The sequence below is a fragment of the Enhydra lutris genome, unplaced genomic scaffold (assembly GCF_002288905.1).
Source record: "Enhydra lutris kenyoni isolate GAN:26980312 unplaced genomic scaffold, ASM228890v2 scaffoldscaffold12, whole genome shotgun sequence".
Classification (NCBI taxonomy): Eukaryota; Metazoa; Chordata; class Mammalia; order Carnivora; family Mustelidae; genus Enhydra; species Enhydra lutris.
This window is the reverse complement of record NW_019154096.1, coordinates 43,552,027-43,571,490: the sequence shown is the minus strand read 5'-3', so window position 1 is coordinate 43,571,490 and position 19,464 is coordinate 43,552,027. Positions and strand designations below refer to the sequence as shown.

The 19,464-nt window shown below is 40.3% G+C and overlaps 1 protein-coding gene and 1 pseudogene across 1 annotated transcript; both read left to right on the top strand.

The window, feature by feature from the left end:
- The window catches only part of LOC111145009, a 37,861-nt pseudogene extending 29,085 nt beyond the window's left edge, over positions 1-8,776 (top strand).
- Positions 8,777-9,765: 989 nt separating this feature from the next.
- Positions 9,766-19,258, top strand: LOC111145008 (zinc finger protein 33B-like; the record flags this gene model as incomplete). The annotated part of the gene is given in 5 exon segments (XM_022499638.1): positions 9,766-9,805; positions 10,660-10,718; positions 15,669-15,795; positions 17,463-19,118; positions 19,197-19,258. Coding segments are annotated over 5 exon segments (1,944 nt in total), but the record flags the coding sequence as incomplete, so codon positions are not given.
- Positions 19,259-19,464: the final 206 nt, after the last annotated feature.

Below are 19,464 nucleotides of genomic sequence, written 5' to 3'. Positions count from 1 at the left end.
TAATTGGCTGCTCCCATGTTGGGGCATAGATATTTACAATTGTTAAATCTTCTTATTGGATAGACCCTTTGAAGTATGATATAGTGTCTCTCTACATCTCTTACAGTCTTTGGCTTAAAATCTAATTTGTCTGATACGGATTGCTACCCCAGCTTTCTTTGGAGGTCCATTAGCATGGTAAATGTTTCTCCATTCCCTCACTTTCAATCTGGAGGTATCTTTAGGTTCAAAACAAGTCTTGTAGACAACATATGGATGCGTCCTGCTTTTTTCTCCAACCCGAAACCCCGTGTCTTTTCATGGGAGCATTCAGCCCATTTACATTCAGAGTAACTATTGGAAGATATGAATTTAGTGCCATTGTATTGCCTAGTCCCTGTTTCTATAGATTTTCTTTGTTTCTTTCTGATCTATGTGACTCTTAGGGTCTTTCTTCACTTACAAAATCCACCTTAATATTTCTTGCAGGGCTGGCTTGGCAGTCACATATTCTTTCAGTTTCTGCCTGTCCTGGAAGCTCTTTATCTCTCCATCCATTCTGAATGACACCCTTGCTGGATAAAGTATTCTTGGCTGCATGTTCTTCTCATTTAGTACCCTGAATATATCTTGCCAGCCCTTTCTGGTCTGCCAGGTTTCTATGGATAGGTCTGATATTATTCTGATGTTCCTCCCTCTATATGTAAGGAACTTCCTCTCCCTGGCTATTCTCAGGATAGTTTCTTTAGCTGTAAAATTTGAAAATTTCGCTATTATATGTAGGGGTGTTGATCTATTTTTATTGATTTTTGGGAGAGGTCCTTTCTGCCTCCTGGACTCTAATGTTTGTTTCCCTTCCCAGATTAGGGACATTCTCAGCTGTGATTTGCTCAAATATACTTTCTATCTCTCTCTCCACCACCTTGGGGATCCCAAGAATGTTTACAACATTAGAATGTTTCATGGCATCATTAATCTCTCCAATCCTTTTTTCATGTGGTACTAGAAGCCTATCTCTGTTTTCCTCAACTTCCTTCCTTTCCATCAGCTTATCTTCTAGATCACTAATTTGCTCTTCTGCCTCATTTACTCTGGCTGCTAGAGTATCCAGTTTAGACTACATCTCATCCATAGCATTTTTTGGTTCAGCCTGATTAGATCTCATTTCTGCTCTTAGAGATTGTATATTGTCACTAATGTTTTTTTCAAGCCTAGCTATTGACTTTATGATCGCTATCCTGAATTCTAACTCTGACGTCTTACTTATATCCATATCCATTAGTTCTGTGGCAGAAGACATTGTCTCTGATGCTTTTCTTTATTGAGAGCTCCTCCTCTTAGTCATTCTGTTGGGGGACGGTTGAGTGAATGAGCAGCATCCAAAATATCCACCAGGACCCAAGCAAGATGCACCCTAGTTTATAAAATTCAGAGTGGTCAAAAGCCACCACTGAAAAAAGAAAGCCAAATGTAACACAAGAAGAAAATTTAAAAATTTTTTAAAGGTGGGGGAGGGGAAGGGATGCTATAATCTCTCACTGTTGACAAAACAAGGTGTTTCACTTGTTCCTGGGTGTATTTTGGTCTCTGTGTTATAGAGTACTATGTCCCAAAATTACAAGGAAAGTAAAACTTATATATATATATATATATATATATATTTGAATAGAGTGAAAAAAGGCCTAAAATAAAGTATATGTCTATAAAAAAATATAGGTGTGAAAAATACAAGTTATACAGTGACTATGAAAAACAAGTTGATACAATAAACATGTAGTTGAAATGAGAAGGTAAAAAGGAAAAAGAAAAAAAAAACAGAAAAAGCCTATGAAAAAGAAAAAAAAAGAATTTTTTCTGAGAAATAAACAAGTTGTGATGCCACACCTGGAGTTCAATATACAGTTTTCCCCTGGCATTGGGATTTTACAGCCTTAAGAGATCCATAGGATTGTCATTCACCTGTTCTCCCAGCCTGTCTGGGCTACTATTGCTTTTGCAGGCCAGGTTCCAGATTTTTTCAGGCTATTCAAGAGAAGAGTGGTTATTGACCAGCCCAGTGCATTGTTTATGGTGGTCTGAGCTGAGAGTCCCTTCCTAGGCTTGCTGACTATTACCTGCTAGCTGGATCCACTGCCTGGGCACTGTGCTGGTTCAGCACCCCCACCCCCTTCTGCTCTGCAGCGCATTGTAACCCAAGACCACAGTGCCCTACCTAGAATTCTTCCATTTCATTTCCAGAGCCCCTTTCAGGAGGAACGTCTCTCACTGGATCAGATTTCTAAGGGTTCCAATTTTGTGTTCCAGTGTTATATCATTTGCCAGGAGACAGCTTATGGAGGCTCCCTCCTCCTTCTGTTTATCTTCTGATATCTCCCCCCAGATTCATGACTGTACATGTCCTACCTTGCAAAAAGCAGTTGCTTTTCTGCTTGTAGAGATCCAGATATATATTCTTATATATCAGGCTGATTTCGTGGGTGTTCAAAATGGTTTGATAGATATGCAGCTAAATTCATAGGACCTGTTGAACCAGGGTCCCCTCCCTACCCCTTCACTATCTTGCCTCCTCCCCTGTCTCATTCATAGTGTTTTTAAGTTGTCCTGATTAGATCTCATTTCCACCCTTAGAGATTCTGTATTGTCATTTATGCTTTTTTTTCAAGCCTAACTATTAACTTGATAATTGCTATCTTCAGTTCTGCCTCTGGCATCTTACTTATATGCATATCGATTAGCTCTGTGGCAGAGAACATTACCTCTGGTTCTTGCCTTTGTTGTGAATTCCTTCTAGTAATTTTTCCCAGAGTAGGATGGGTGAGCAAAAGAGCAGAGTCCAAAATATCAACCACAACCACAACCCAAGCAAAATACACCCTAGAAAAATCTGAAGTGGTCAGAAGCCACCACAGAAAAGCAAACAAAACCAAAATGAAACAAAACAATAAAAAAAGGGTAGGGGAAGAGGGACTATAATCTTGTAGGGTGGACAAAGCAGGGTGGTCCACTTGTTCCTGATTGAATTTTGGTGTGTGTGTTAGAAGATACTACATCACAAAATTGCAAAGAAAGCAAAACTTACATGTGTGAGTGTGTGTGTGTGTGTGTGTGTGTGTGTGTGTGTGTGTAAAATTGAATAGAGTGAAAAAAGGACTAAAATGAAGCATGTATCTATAAAATGTAGATGTAAAAAATAAAAGTTGAAAAACAATTTAAAAACACAAGTTAGTAAAATAAGAATCTAGTTGAAACAGGAAAACGTTAAAAAAAATGAAATGGAAAATTTTAGACTGAAAGGTAAACGAGATGTGAGAAAACACCTGGAGCTCAGTATACTATTTTCCCCTGGCACTGGAGTTTTGGTCTTGTGGGATCCATGAAGCTGTGGTCCACCTGTTCTTCCAGTCTCTCTTCTGGGAGAAGGACCTGCTGTGTTGCTTCTCAGGTATCTTTGCCTGGTGGTGTTGCCCCACCCCTTGACAGGGGGCTTAGCTCAGTGAAAGCAGGTTCTCTGTGTGGCTTTTGTTTCCTGGAGGCTTTCCACACCTCTTCAGAGGATCAAAGCAGAAATGGTTTCCCCAGATCTCTGGCTCAGAAGTAAAAGATCGAGGTCCCCCCCTCCCTTCAATAAGCCCTCTATAGCTGTCTCTGAAAAGTGGAAAAGGAAAGGTGGAAGTCCTGCGCTCATCTCACACTAGACACTAGACAGTTGGATGAGAAATTGCCTTGTGGCAGCAGTCTCCTGTAACACAGGCGTGAAAAACTGTCTCATGGCAGCTCCTTGCCAGGCTTATCTCGCCTTGCTTTAAAGGGAACTGTAGAATGTTCCACCAATACTCAGGAGATGCACCAGCTCATTAGTGTACCATGGCAGAGCCATTTCTTTACAACTCTACCCCAACCTTTCATGTCAACAGCTAAGATTTTTTTGAAGCATAGGATATCCCATCATATACCTTAATTAATTGTATCTATCCTTTCTATTTATCTTAGACAACCTTAGATGAACATGATTACCACTTAGCATCAGCAGGATGCTCAGTCCCATTTGAAGGGAAGATTGTAGCCATGTTCCCCATCTACATCTAAGCCAGGTAAATATGTTGTATATACCATTGAGATTAACTGTGAAGAGCTGTTCTTTCTTAGGTGGGAGATTGATTTGTTTACTTTCCATGTTTGGGAATCCAGCTGAAGCAGTCACACAGACTTTGTCTTGTCTGACCAGCAGGAAATCCTCAATGATGTGATTGTTCATCACTACTCACTAGAAAGTTTATTCTTAGTTGTAGTGACCTCTTCGGGGTCATAGGTCAGGATCCAAATCCTATGTGTCTAAAGGTTGGGATTATAATGCAAGGAATCTTAAGTACCAGGAAGGATTTGTAGGAGGGATGCTACTTTCTAATGTGTACCAGCCCAGGTGTTCAGCAGATGAGAGCCAAGGAAATTTAATAGTCCTCCCACCAGTCCTGGTCTTCTAGGTTCTAAGGTGTTTCTTCCCCAACAGCTGGGGTTTTACCTGTATGACCATGTGATCAGTATAACCAATCCTGAAGCAACTACTTTCCCTTTTTGTCCCATCCTCAATAATTTTCAACCCTTGCTGTTCAACCAGATATACCATGTAACCATTGAGTAGTTTCTTCCTTGTACATTTTGTACCATCCCAGAACATATCCTTTCCCTGTTATGTGCATTACACTAGGACCCATCTTGTGTATTGTTATCTCATGTCTGTGAATGTACCATCAAGATTCAGAGCTTCTCAGATGTAGCAAGTATAACCAGGTGGTAAGAGAAGTACCAGGTTGGAATCTCCCACCATCAGCTCTTTACCACCCATAAGTTCCTACAGTCCAGTTTCTCAGAGGTAGGTAAGAGGAAACTAAGAGTAAGAAGGGTTATTTACGTGGTTTGAGTCTCATACCGCTAGTGTTCCTTTTCTTCCCCCATATCCCAACCTCATAATGAAACCTCATAATTTTATCCAGTAGGGATGCACCCATTTGGAAAATTGCCACAGTGAGAGCCCATACTTTCTGTTTAAGTGTATGCTTCACTGGGAGTATTAGCTGTTTGCTTAGCTTTTTAGGTTCTCCTTCAATAGAACATTTTATCTTCTAATGGTAACTGCTTCCTGGGGGTGATATAGAGTGTATGTTCAGTGAATGCTGTGGAGAGTTGCCTGCTGCTGAGTATCCTTGGCAGCAGAGGTGGCATTACTCTTTGGCTGGATGTGTTTGGAAATTAAGGAGTATAAGATAGTCTACTTAGGAGCTCTTGAATAGTATGGCCTGCATCTGCTGTGTGAATGAGAATTGCTGGGCCATACCTGAATAGTCAATGCCTGGAGGTATCCTCAAAAGAAAGGTAGAGGGTCTGGATAGTCTATCTGCCAGGACCTGGCAGATCTGGTGCCCCAGGCTATGTGCCTGGAGTTCCTTTGCCATTTGTATTAGATTCCTTGGGATTCCATAACAAAGTACACAAACTATGTGGCTTACACAACAGAAATTTATTCTCTCTTGTGGAGGTTAGAAGCCCAAAGTCAAGGGGTTGGCACAGCCTTGCACTCTGAAGCATCTAGGGAAGACTCCCTTGCTTCTTCCTAGCTTCTGGTAGTTGTTGACTGTCATTAGCATTCCCAGGCTTGTAGATGCATCACTATTCTTATAAGGATACCAGTCATTGAAATACTGAATCCAGTATGACCTTCTCTTAACTTGATTACATCTGCAAAGACCCTATTTCCAAATCAGGTCACATTCACAGGTACCATGTGTTAGCTCTTAAACATATCTTTTTGAAGGAACACAGTTCAACCCAAAAAAGTCTGCTCTCTAGCGCTCCAAAATTCATGTCCTTCCTATGCAAAATACATTCACCAAGTCCCAACATACCCCTCAGATCTTAATTTATTTCAGCTTTAACTGTAAGTCCAAAATTTCATCTAAATATAATAACTCAAAAAAACCCCACTCCCAACTTCTGAATCATCTAAATCAGAAATCAGTGAGACTCCAGGTATAGGCTGTTCTGGGGCATAATTATTCTCTGTCTACAGATCTGTAGAACTTGAAAACAAAGTGTTCACAAATTACAATGATAGGGGACATATGGCTAGAGGTAAGGCCACATTTGGTGGGGAGTGAGGGAGGGTGGGCCCCACAAGATCCTCATAGATTGATTGCATTGAACGTTTGATGGTTGATGGTTTACCTGCGATCTCTCACTGCTGTTGACATTTTCATATTTGGCTGTTCCAAACTTTGAAACTAAACCATCTCATGTTTTATGAAATGGACATTCCACACACCCAAGTAGCTGTAACTGATACTGCTAAACGTATTGTAAAAATTGCTATTTTAAGTATGTGTCATGCTTCTCTTAATTGTAAGTAATGTTCAGACAGAGGTACTGGGACAAGTGTCCAGCCAGGCTCTTCCAGCCCAGCCATGTAATATCAGTAAAGCCTTACAAGATGGGGGATGGATTAACATCCTGATAAAGAGCTATTTGCCGGGCTGTACAGTATGCTCTCCCACTGGGTCAATCAGTCCTAATAAGCCTCTTGAGCTACAAATGTCAGTGACCAACCACTATGCACACTAGAGCATCAGTCAGGCATCAGTCAAACTTTCCACCCACATGAAGGTGGACATTTACCTCTGCATATGTGCTTTCCAGAGTTTGGAGTCTGCCAGTACCTTATGCTTCTTGAGGGTATTGGAATATTGAAGTCTCTGAGGAGGCCTGGACTTTGATGATGAACAGATCAGCTAAGTTGAAGGCTGGTAGTGCACTGAGCCACTATGGCTATGTATCCACAGAGAAAACTGTTACAAACCTTATATGCTAAAGAAAACTCCACCAGTGGTTTGAGTTGTAGGCTGTGGCGCTTGTCCAGTAAAACACTGCCCCAAAATACATCTTGCTACATTTTCACTGACTCATAAGCAATAGCCAACAGGATGGCAGGATGGTACTTTAGTGCCCGGTAGCAGGATCAAGTCCTAAGCCCCTGTGGGGTCACACATTGTGATAACAGAATGTGTAGGATCCCTTACTCCCGTGGACTCCAGAGGCAAAGGACCCTTTGACAATGGACATCACTGAAACTAACTGGTGTTATTTTAGGCTGATCAGAACTGAGCCATCCAGATAAGACCATAAACCTCTGGATATACCATGACACAGGATGTGCATCAATATTCCAGCACTGAGACCGAAGTCAAAGCTTAGTGATTCAGCCTCTGAGGCCAGGAAAACCTGACAAATCTGCTTAAAGTGCCAATTCCACAGTTGAATGGTGTACTAGTATCCTAGAGCTCCTTAAGAAAGCACCACAGCTTTTTGGCTTAAAATAACAGGCATGTGTTCTCTCACAGTTCTGCAGGCTAGAGGTCTGAACCAGTGTTCATCTGCCCCATATATAGCAAGCCAGTAAAGATTGACACAGATTGACACTGAGCTTCTGCAGTGAAGAAAGATGGTGTGGTGCCTCCCAAGAGAATGGGGAGCTAATGCTCAAAGTCTCTTACAGGTGAGTCTCTTCTAAGGGCAAAATTGGGGGCAGAGGTTTCCTGAGAAGGTGGATGCTATTGATGGGAGGCCTAGGAAGTGCTGTTAACAGATAATAATTACTTCTGGTGCCACTTCATCTGGTTGCACAGAAGTCTGCTCTATCTCAAGAGACTTGGAATCTGCAAAACATTGTTATATGGATTAGAGATTTCATTAGGTACATCGGGATTATGAGTTTAGGAGAGTGCTGATCAGCTGCTTGTATCTGCTTGTGTGTGCATAAGCTAGTGGGTTGCTTTCCTTCATGTTCCTTTGAATGATACAGGCATTCCTGTCTCTTGGGCCTGGATCCATGTGTTCCCTGGCTGGTGCAGCTGTGCCTGGAAACAATATGTTTCCTAGTGTTCATTATTTCATCTGAACTAACAAGATGGATGCCAGCTTCAAAATGAGCATGCCAACAGGGTTGTGTCCTATTAGAGGTTCTAAGAGGGAATCTGTTCCATGCTTCTCTCCTAACTCCTGATGGTTTTTGGCAAACTTTGACACCCCTTGGCTTGTAGCCATATCGCTCCAATCTGTCTCCATATTCACAAGGCATTCTCCCATGCCTCTGTCTCCTGTTTCTCATAAGGACAGAGGTCATCAGGGCCCACCCTAATCCTCATTTTAACTTAACTAATGACCTCTTTGAAGACCCTATTCAAAAATAAAATCACAATCTGAGCCTCTTGATGGACAGGAATTTGGAGGCAAAGAGATACTATTCTTCTCAGTACAATGGCCAAAATGAACCATTTTATATTGTAACCGTATAGTTCATGACTTCCTAGCGGTCCCTGACATGTCCTTTGCAGCTCACTCTCTTAAACTAATTCCTTCAACAACCTCTCTTCAGATTGCATCGTTTTGCAATGCCCTGCTGGCCAGAAAGAACGAGGTCCAGCAGGCCCGTGGGAGAGGCCGGGAGAGCGACCTCGGCCCTCCAGGGGAAACTCTTAAGTCGGGGCGTGGTGCCAGGGCTTATGGGAAACGTAGTCCTACGTTTCCTTGCCTCAAACGGCGCAGGTTCGGGAAAAGGGTCTTCCATGGTCTCCGAGGCTCGTTGTGCGCATGTGTGACTCGGTCGCCAGGTGTTTTCGGCGGGTTTACCCGCCCGGCGGTGGAAATCCTGGAGGGGGGGCGGGATGAGCTGTGCGAGTGGGAGCGATGGGTGAGCCCAGGCCGGGTGGGCGAGGGCCTGCGGGGGCGGCGGTGGGGAGGGGGCAGCTGAAGGCGGGTGGGGGAGGCTCGGGAGGGGCGGCTGGGCTGGGTCCCTCCGTCCGGTCGGGGCCGGCGTCCAGGTGGGGCCGCGGTGTCGCCGTGGCTGCGGGAAGGGGACCAGAGCTTTGGATCCTGGTGGAGCCGAGTGTAAGTTGATTACTGCTGGCAAGATGAGGGCGGTACGTAAGACTAGGTTTCTTCATCTGTAAAGCAAGAATATTATGTCCCACATGGGGTTGTTCTCTGGTTTAACATTTTTTACACACGTTTTAAAGATACGTATACAGTTTTAACGTTCGGGGCAGAGCTTAGTTAATATTAGCTGTTAAGGTTTTTGGAAGGTATTTTTCCTTTTCGTTGGCTAAATTTTGTTTAATCCTAATAACGGCTTTTGTGTAACTGTTTTCAGTCTTGGCAGACGAGAGAACTGAAACTCAGGTGGCTCAAGTAAAATACTCAGGGTCTCACAGATCTGGTGGACAACCCAGTTGAAAAGCAGCATTGTATTTCTCACAGCACCTTCTTTAGGACCCAAGAAAACAACCCCAAAGTGTGTGAGCACTGAATCTCACCTTGTGATCATGCATTATGAGATTTCTTGGCATGTCAGAGCCCTTGGATCAGACTGCAGAACTTATTGCAACTTATTGTCCAACTTTCAGCATCCTCAGTGGCATTAAGTGTTTAGGCAGAGAAGTTCTGTGAGTTTGGATCCCTGAATGAAACTTCTAAATAAATGGTCTTGTCTTTTAAGCCTAGGTTCCAGCTCCCTTGGAAGAAAGCAGCTTTTATGAAGTAGGAAGGAGGAAGCTCCAGGAACAGGAATCTCACCTTGAAGGTCACTCCTCTGACCTCGACTTCTCAACCACAGCTTTAGAGCAGAGGCAGGAAACTGCTAGAAAGGAGCAGGTCCTAGGTTTGCGTAGTCTGCAGTAGCAGTTCTTTATTCTGCTCAGAATGAGCATTGCCTCACTATCACCACATCCAGAGGGCCTCACCATGATGGTGAAAGGTCTGGACCAAGCTTCAGAAAAGATAGGTGAGTGGGACACTGAGTGGTGGGTAAGGAGCAGGTTGTGTGGAAAATATTAATTCATTAGAGGGTTCGTGTCTGCGTGGTCTGCAGGGAGAGATCTGTAGGCGTAATGGAAGGAATTCTATCTCCTGTCTTTAGTAAACATGCCCTGCCTTCAGCCTCCACCCACTTTTTCTAGATTTTGAGCTGCTCTTCTTTGTCTCTCTAGAGGTACGCTACTGCTCCATCTGCCCTGACTTTCTAGAGGCATAGAATAGGGTCATCTGTGTCTGCTTAATTTCAGAGCTGAGAAGTCTTGACTTTGAGTGTGTAAGTAGCCTGCTCAGAGTCACCCAGTTTGTTAGCAGCAGTGCCAGGACCAGAAAACTCCACGATGTAAGTCATCCACTAGATTCTATCACAACTTAGTGAGAAAGTTTTTAAAGTAGGCCTGTCAGTAAAGCAACCTCATCTTTTTCTACAGAGTGATTTTCTAACTCTAAGGGTAAGCAGATCAGTAGGAATGTAAGTAAACAATATTTTGAGTATTTTTCCAACAACATTGATAATGAAAAATAACTATTTGTCTTTTGATCTCTGTTAAATTAGTACTGGATTGGTTCTAAAAGAAAAATGAAAAATTTAAATCATTAGGAAATTAACCCAGTGAAAAATTGCTCAGCCAAGCTCTACAGTTCCTGTCAGAGTCACACATGTGAATTCACCCTGCATATGATTCTTGCTGACTCTCAGGGGCCAAAGAACATTTTCTACAGGGTAATATTTAACTGTCTGGTGGGCATGGGGTTTTAGGAGCTGAATCTCAAAAGTCTGTAGCAGCCAAATCTCATATGACCTACTGTTTACTTCTCCCATAGCTGTACATTCAGCCTTCTCTGTACATTCCCAGAAAGAACAGAAAAAGAATAAATCCCAGGTGAGCTCTTTCTCATTTCTCACATTGTTTTCCATTGCATAAGACAATGAAGATAAAACTAATAAACTGTCAAGGAAAAATACAGAGTCAACACAGAGTTAACAGATTGAAAGCAAGGAAAGGTCAACATGTTAATTATGTGGAGGTAATTGTAATTGTTTTTCCAGTAACATATATATATATATTACACATTATATTATGTAACAGTAACTTTTATAATAAGAATTATGTGCAGATTTATCTTTGATACTCTGTCCAAAAGGATAATGCTTTGCCTTGACCATAAAAATAAAAAGTTGTTTGTGTGTGTGTGTGTGTGTGTGTGTGTGTGTGTGTGTTCTTCATGGAACACAAAAATTTCCTGGCCTGAAGTCTGAAAAAATTCTCTGTCTTCCTGAAAGTAAGGTAGTTAATAATCTCAATTAACAAGTCTGAGATGAATGCTGCCCATCTTCACCTGATTGTTCTTTAGTGGTACAGAGAGCAGAAGGCCAAAGCATAACTTAGTTGTTTCAAGTTGATTTTTTTTTTTTAAGCTGTATTTATTTATTTGAGGGGGGAAGGGGCAAAGGAGAGAATGTCAAGCAGACTCCCAATGATAATGAAGCCCCACGTGGGGCTCTGTCTCATGACCTTAAGGTCATGACCTGAGCCAAAATGGAGAGTTGGATACTTAACTGACTGAGCCACCCAGGTGCCCTTCAAGTTGATGATTTCTTTTGTCTGCTTTACAGTATTATCCTTTTCCTGTTGCCTTTTAGGGAAACTTATCCTCATGTGATTATCTTTGGTCTATTATAATTCTTACCTTATTACTTTTCTTGACTGATTTCATATTCTGTGGATTTTTATCTATTTCAAAGGATGGACAGCCACTCAATTTGAAATTCAAACTCTGAATGTTGTGCTTATTTAGGTGAGAGCTATTGCCTATCAGATACAGTTTTTCTGAGCAAAGCAAATTGTTGATTTTCTATATGGTTTTGCAAAGAGTTGGTATATTCATTTCCTGTGGATGCTATAACAAGTTACCACAAATTTGGTAGCTTAAAACAACAAAAATTTATTCTTTCACAGTTCTGGAGGCTAGAAATCTGAAATCAAGGTGTTGTCAGGGATGTGATCCTGCTTAAGCTTCTAGATGGATTCCATCCCCCATCTCTTTCATCTTCTGGTGGCTTTTGGGAGAGAGGCAGGAGATAGAATGGAGAAAAAAACTAAGATGAAGAAGAATAAATACTTTGTAAGCCCTATATCAGTGTTCCCCAGAGAAACAACCAATCAGATGTGTGTGTGTACAGATGGCATATAATGTAGACATACATAAATACACATAAGTATACATTTGTTTTATGGAATTGGCTCATGTGATTGTGGGGGCTGAAATTTGATGAACAAACCAACAAACTGGAAACTCAGGACTGAATGCTGTATTCTTGAGGCAGAATTCTTTTTTGGGGGGGAAACTTTAGTTATTGCTCATAAAGGCCTTCAACTGTTTGGATGAGGCCAACCCACATTACTGAGGGTATTCTACTTAAAGTCAACCCACTGTAGATATCAGCCACATTTATAAAATACCTTCATGGCAACACTTAATAAGTGTTTTATGAAAGAACTGGATACTGTAGCCTACCACATTGACACAAAAAACTAACCATCACAGGTCCTGTAAGAAGATACAACAGCGATCTATTGTGTTGTATGTTTATGTTGTATGTATAAATATATATGGGGTGTGTATATAAAGAAATACATGTATAAATATAGACATATTTTATGATCATGTGACTAGTAAACAGTACTTGGCTGGATTATTTATATGCATGACATAAGATACTCCTTTTATATTGGGTATTTAACTCATTCACATTTATTGTGGTCACTGATGATGTTTAGTTTTAGTTTCTCCATCTTTATTTGTATTTTTATTTATCCCATTTTCTTTCCTTTCCGTAATTTTTTCTCTGTTCATTTTATTTCTCTCTTCCAGTGGTTTGAATATTCACTATTCTATTTTTTTCCATTGGTTCTCCTGGAAACAGTTAACATAGGTTTATATTTGTATTTTTTCCATCAACATCAAGAATTTTTATTTTCTAGACCTGACCTGATCTTTTGCAGGTTTTACTGTCCCTTCCTCCCACATCTCATGTTTTATAGAAGTGATCAGAATCGTTTTTTAATTTTTTTAATTTATTTTTGTAAGATTTTTATTTATTTACTTGAGAGTGAGAGCAAGAGAGATCACAGAGAGAGAGGGAGAAGCAGACTTGCTGCTGAGCAGGGAGCCTGATGCAGGACTCGGTCCCAGGACCCTGGGATCATGACCTGAGCCAAAGGTGGATGCTTAACCAACTGAGCCACCCAGACGCCCCGGAATTATTTTTAAATATAAATTTTTTAAAAATCCTTTATAAACAGGTGCAATATTTAGACATGATTAAGTTATCTGGTTATTCTCTGTAATTTCCAAGGTAGTTGGATTGAAATGTCTAGAGACAAGAGGAGTTCAGTGAGCTAACACCTTGATCTTGGACTTCCAGCTTCCAGAATTGTGAGAAAACAAAATACATAGGTGTTAAGCCATCTAGTGTGTGGTAGTTTGTTATGGGAGCCTTAGCAAACTAATAACATATGGTAATTATATTTTTAATTCTTTGAGGACACACCATACTGTTTCCTATAGTGGCTGTAGCATTTTACATTCCCACAAATGTACACAAGGGTTCCAGTTTTTCCACAGCCTCACCCATGCTTTTATTCTGTTGGCCAATGGAAGTGAGGTGAAGTAATGTTCTTTTGAGTAGTATTAATCTCCAGTGTCTTTAAAAACAGTAGTTTCCTATTCTTGGAATCATAATAATTATATAGTTTTGTTTTCTTACTCAGTTTTTCACTTCATCTGGTGAATGTCTTTTATGTTACTGGTTCTTAAATTTCTAGTGAAATTTCATTGTCTGTTTTTATATGTGAAGACTTGGTTTGATTCATGTAGGTAGCTATTGTGAGTTATTCAGAAATATAGAATGCTGTTTCTTTATCTGTTTTCTCTCCTTAGTGAAAGAACTGACTTCAAGGATTTATAAAGGAAATTGTTGAAAAGATATAACCTGGTGAATTTCCTTTTATATTATCAGCAGGGAGTATGTAGGCAACCTTAAGGGACTATTGATTTTTCAAGTGGAGATTTCCCATACTATAGATTTAGATCATCATGATCTCTCATCAAAGACCTGCCTTAAAACGAATTCGGTATCTATTTTCTTTCTGGCTGACTTGGCATTGCTAGAGCCCCTGAAGCATTTCCCTAAAACACTTTTTAAAATCTAGTTTATCCTTCAGCCATCAGCTGTGCTTATAAAGAGTGGCAAATGCCCAGAGTGGTCTGACATTCCTTCAGTTAATTCCTCAGCCCGTCAATCAGAGCACTATCTACTTGGAGCTTAGATTAATTTGGTGGTTGTATATACCGTGTACTGAATGTATGCAGACACATGCATGCAACCCATGGGCAGTTCTCTTTGTACTGTCGTGTGGGGCTATAAAAATGGGCACATACACCAAAATCATGCAAAGCGATCTTAATCATGGGGGAAGGTGGTAGTTGTTCTGTGATCTTTAAAAATATTTGTCAAAACATTAAAAAACGTATAAAAATGAAAAAATACTATAATATTTAGTACTAAGGACCTCTTCATTAAGATCCTTTGGTTGTAGATCTAGAGTGTCTCAAGTGGAGGCAGTATCAACTTTCCCAGTCAGGTATTTCTTCTAAAATTCCATTTATATTTGATTTGCATTTCACTTCTACTGTAATCACGTCTCATTTCTTTGAGGCTCTTTCATCTTTGTTGGTTAGTTCCCTTTTGCAAACCATTTAACTGTTTTTGCAAGATGCCATATTGCCAGGAGACAAGGAAGGAACATGTGTTTTGTTTGTGTGTGGACTGAGTAACATGTGCAGTGATCAGTCACTGGTGGACTTTGAAAAAAAATGACACGATTGATAATTGTTCATGATGTTGGTTATTTATGTAGTGATTTGCGGATTGAAGAACAAGCAGCAAAATTTGTACTTTATGTGATTACTACTCACAGTTACCATTGTAACTGAAATCTGTGGTGTTGGGGGACTCTTGTTATAACTAAATAAATTGTGGTAACTGAAATTCATGCATGTTAGTACCATGCAAAGTATGGACCTCCTATAGAGACAGTCAGACATATTTATGTATTGCCACAGATTTGTGCCAATTTGATGCTTGAAAGTTTTCCTCTCTTAAAAGGGTGAGTTATCAAATACTTTGAAGAACTCTCCTCTAAATGAGCAATGCCAAAATTACCACAGGTTACGGCATTTTATATCTTTAAAGCTCCAAATTTAGTTCTCTCTTGATCTTCTGCTATTATTTAATTCAGTTTGCATCCATACTAGATTGTAAGCTTCCTGAAAGTAGAACTGTGTTTTATGTATTTTAATATCTACAGAAACCAGGACACTTTCATGTATGTAACATATTTTGGGCTTGTATGTGTTTGTGTGGGGTTTTTTTTTTGACAATTTTATTTATTTGTCAGAGAAAGAGAGAGCGCACAAGCAGGGGGAGCAACAGGCAGAGGGAAAAGCAGGCTCCCCACCGAGCAGGGAGCCCGAAGTGGGACTTGATCCCAGAACCCTGGGATCATGACCTGAGCCAAAGGCAGACACTGAACCGACTGAGCCACCCGGGCATCCCTGTATGTATTTATTATTATTATTATTATTATTATTATTATATTTCTCTTTCTCCCTCCACATATAAAACAAAACAGGGACTATTGTAAGTCTCCTATATAAACTTTTTCTAATAAACTCAATAGTAAACATGGCAAAGGATTGTTCCTAAATATATTTACTCTGTCGTATAGTTTTGAGCACTTCTGGTTGATTAGATATGTGTGTTACAGGGATCAATTTCATTTGAGGATGTGACTGTGAACTTTACGCAGGAGGAATGGGGTCAACTGGACTCCGATCAGAGGACCTTGTACAGGGATGTGATGCTGGAGAACTATAACATCTTCCTCTCACTAGGTAAGCAACTTCTCTGAGTAACATCAGCATGTCCTTTTGTTGCTACCAAAGCATGTAGATCTTTTTTAGAGTTTAATGATACTTAGGTTTGGACACCAGGGATATTATTTTTTCTCACTTCCCCACTGAAACATTCCATTGGGTCCCTTCACTGTGCAGCTCCTGAAGCTGGACTTTGGTTTTTCTTCTGAGTTCCTAAAATCAGGCAGCTTTTCCCGTGTCCTGTATCATTTTTCGTTATCAGGACATTGCATTACCAAACTAGAGGAGATCTTGGAGTTAGAGCAAGAAGCACCATGGGTGTTAGAGAAAGAATCTGCAAGCCAGTGTTACCTAGATGACTAATCCATTAGATCCCAGGTGGTTGTTTCAAGTATATGCATCTTTGGAGTGTTTTTAAGAATCTCTTTTAAGAAGCTCTGTTTGGAAATGACTAAGGATTCTTAGCCTGCTTGCCTAAATTGCCCACAGATACACTCTCACACATATATGTTCTCTTTTTTGGTTGGGTTTTTAGGAGTTTATTCCCTTTTACTTGCACCTTGAAATTCATTCCCATGTCATATTAATATTTTATGTTGGTTAGTCTCCTTCCTCCAGCAGTCTCAGCTTCATAGTCCCTTCATTTTCAAGGACTTCTTTTGTTTTCAGGAATTAATAAATTAGTTTAACCAGTATTAATTGAGGACTGCGCCATGCCAGTCATGTTTTAAATGAAAGAGATAGAGCTAATGGTAAAATTCCTTGGTGGTGAGATTCCTTGATCTCATGGAATTTGTATTAGCAGAAGGGAGATGCAGGAAGCCGATTGCTATGAGAGTTGAGAGTAGAAACAAGGAGACCAGTTAGGAAAAACAATACCCCATAGACTAGTTTTGAGGTAATAGAGTGTGCAAAGTCATGGAATTCTGGCTATCTCTCAAAGGTAGGGTTAACAAAATCAGCACCTAGATTCTAATTCATTCTCTCTGAACACTTTCATTCCTCGTGTAGTTTTTTTTTTTAAAGATTTTATTTATTTATTTGTCAGAGAGAGAGAGAGGGAGAGAGAGCAAGCACAGGCAGACAGAATGGCAGGCAGAGGCAGAGGGAGAAGCAGGCTCCCTGCTGAGCAAGGAGCCCGATGTGGGACTCGATCCCAGGACGCTGGGATCATGACCTGAGCCGAAGGCAGCTGTTTAACCAACTGAGCCACCCAGGCGTCCCCTCGTGTAGTTTTTTTGAAAAACAATCTTGTCTTCATGTTTTCCATATCACATTTATTATATAATTTTTTTATTGAGTGTATCTTACTGTGAATCCTGCTCGTTGTGATTCATCCACTCTTAGTGAATCCTTTATTTTCATTTTTTAATGTTTATTTTACTCCTATCCATTTTGAAATGAATATTCGTGAAGGACCAAATAAAATATGTGTGTGTTTGTTGCCAATTTTACTTTCCCCTCTTCCACCACAGTATCTTTGATTGGTTGGTTAGTTGTCATCTCTTTCCCCAGCTACTCAGAAAAGTAGAGGGAATGGAAAATATTGATTTAGCTTTCCTTTTATCCCAAAAGACCAGCTCTAAAACCAAAGGGCTGGGTGTATAAAAGAATGTATTTGTGTATTAGACCAATTTTATTAGTAGTCATTTCAGATTCATAAGGTATGTTTTTCTTGTTTCTAGAAGAATCGAAAGTTGATGGCATAATAGAGAGCAAAGAAAACCAAGACAAACATTTATGGCAACATGCATTTATCAATAACAAAAAAGTGACTACAGAGAAAGAGAATGTGTTAAGGAAAACATTTAATCTGTGCATAGACTTTATTCCTTCCAGAAAAACGCCGCGTAAATATAATCTAGATGGAATTGGTTCAGAAAATATGTCAGAGTTAACCATTAATAAAAGCTATTCAGGAAAGAAATCTGATGATGGCAATGGTTACAAGAAATTGCTTCCTGATATTAATCATGAAAAAACTCATACTAGAGAGAAGTTTGATGAATTTGATAAAAATGAGAGCATCTTCTATCATAATGAGAATTTTATTCAGCAACAAAAGATTCACACTGTGGAGCAACTGCCTGAATATAATGATTGCATTAAAACCTCCCACAGTAATGCTCTCTTCATTACACATAAGAAAATTCACACAGGAGAGAAATTATGTGATTATAATAAACGTCAGAAAACTTTCAGGAGTGAGTCAAACCATATGCTACGTCAGATAACTTACTCAAGGAGGAGTCACTATAAATTCAGTGAATGTGGGGAAAGCTGTGAAAAGTCAGTCCTTTGGAAGAAACATCCTAGAATTCACATGGGTGAAGAATGTGAGAAATACCACAAGTGTGATGTATGTGGGAAAACCTTCCTCCGGAAGTCAAACCTCACCATACATTACAGAATACACACAGGAGAAAAACCATATAAATGTAATGAATGTGGGAAATCCTTTTACCAGAAGTCAACCCTCACTGTACATCAAAGAACTCATACAGGAGAGAGACCCTATGAATGTGCCAAATGTGGGAAAAAATTCTACCAGAACTCAGCCCTCCATCAGCATCAAAGAACACACACAGGGGAGAAGCCTTACAAATGTAGTGAATGTGGAAAATCTTTCTCCCAAAAGTCAGACCTGACTGTGCATCAGAGCTCTCACACAAGAGAAAAACCTTATAAATGTAATAAATGTGACAAGTCCTTTAGTATAAAGTCAAAACTCACTGTACACCAGAGAATACACTCAGGGGAGAAGCCCTATGAATGTAGCAACTGTGGGAAAATGTATCATATGAAGTCAACCCTCATTAAACATCAAAGACTTCACACAGGGCAGAAGATATACGAATGCACTGAATGTAGGAAGACCTTCTGTGGGAAGTCAGTCCTCCTTAAACATCAGAGAATTCATACAGGGGAGAAACCTTACGAATGTGTAGAATGTAGGAAGACCTTTTCTGAGAAGTCAACCCTCAGTAAACATCAGAGGATTCATACTGGAGAGAAACCCTTTGAATGTAACAAATGCGGGAAGTCTTTCTGCCAAAAGTCACAGCTCATTGAACATCAGAGAATTCATACAGGGGAGAAGCCCTTTGAATGTAAAGAATGTAGGAGAACATTTTGCCAGAGGGCATCCCTCAATGTACATCAGAGAACACACACAGGAGAGAGGCCCTATGAATGTAACGAATGTGGAAAATCTTTTTATGATAGTTCAACCCTCACTAAACATAAGAGGATTCATTCAGGGGAGAAACCCTATGAATGTAATGAATGTGGGAAGACCTTCAGCCACAAAGCAACTCTCACCACACATCAGAGAATACACAAAAGAAAAACACTGTAAAGATGGATGGTGAAACCATCTTGCTATAACTCAGAACTGTTGGCCTGACAGAAAGTATATCCAGGGAGGTAATCCTATGGTTGTAATGAATGTTGGAAGTCCTACCAGAAGTCAGCCTTCAGTTTACATCATAGACCTCATACAGGGGAGATACTCGGTGGTGTTTTTACCAAACTGGGCAGAGAGCAAGTCTTTTTTTCTCTGCTGCTCTTGCATCCAGGTGGGATGATGTGCATGAGATCTGGCCAGTGGGCTGTGAGTGTAATGATGTAATTCACTTCTGGTCTGACACTTAATGGTCTCCATGGCAATTCTTTGTATTCTCTGCT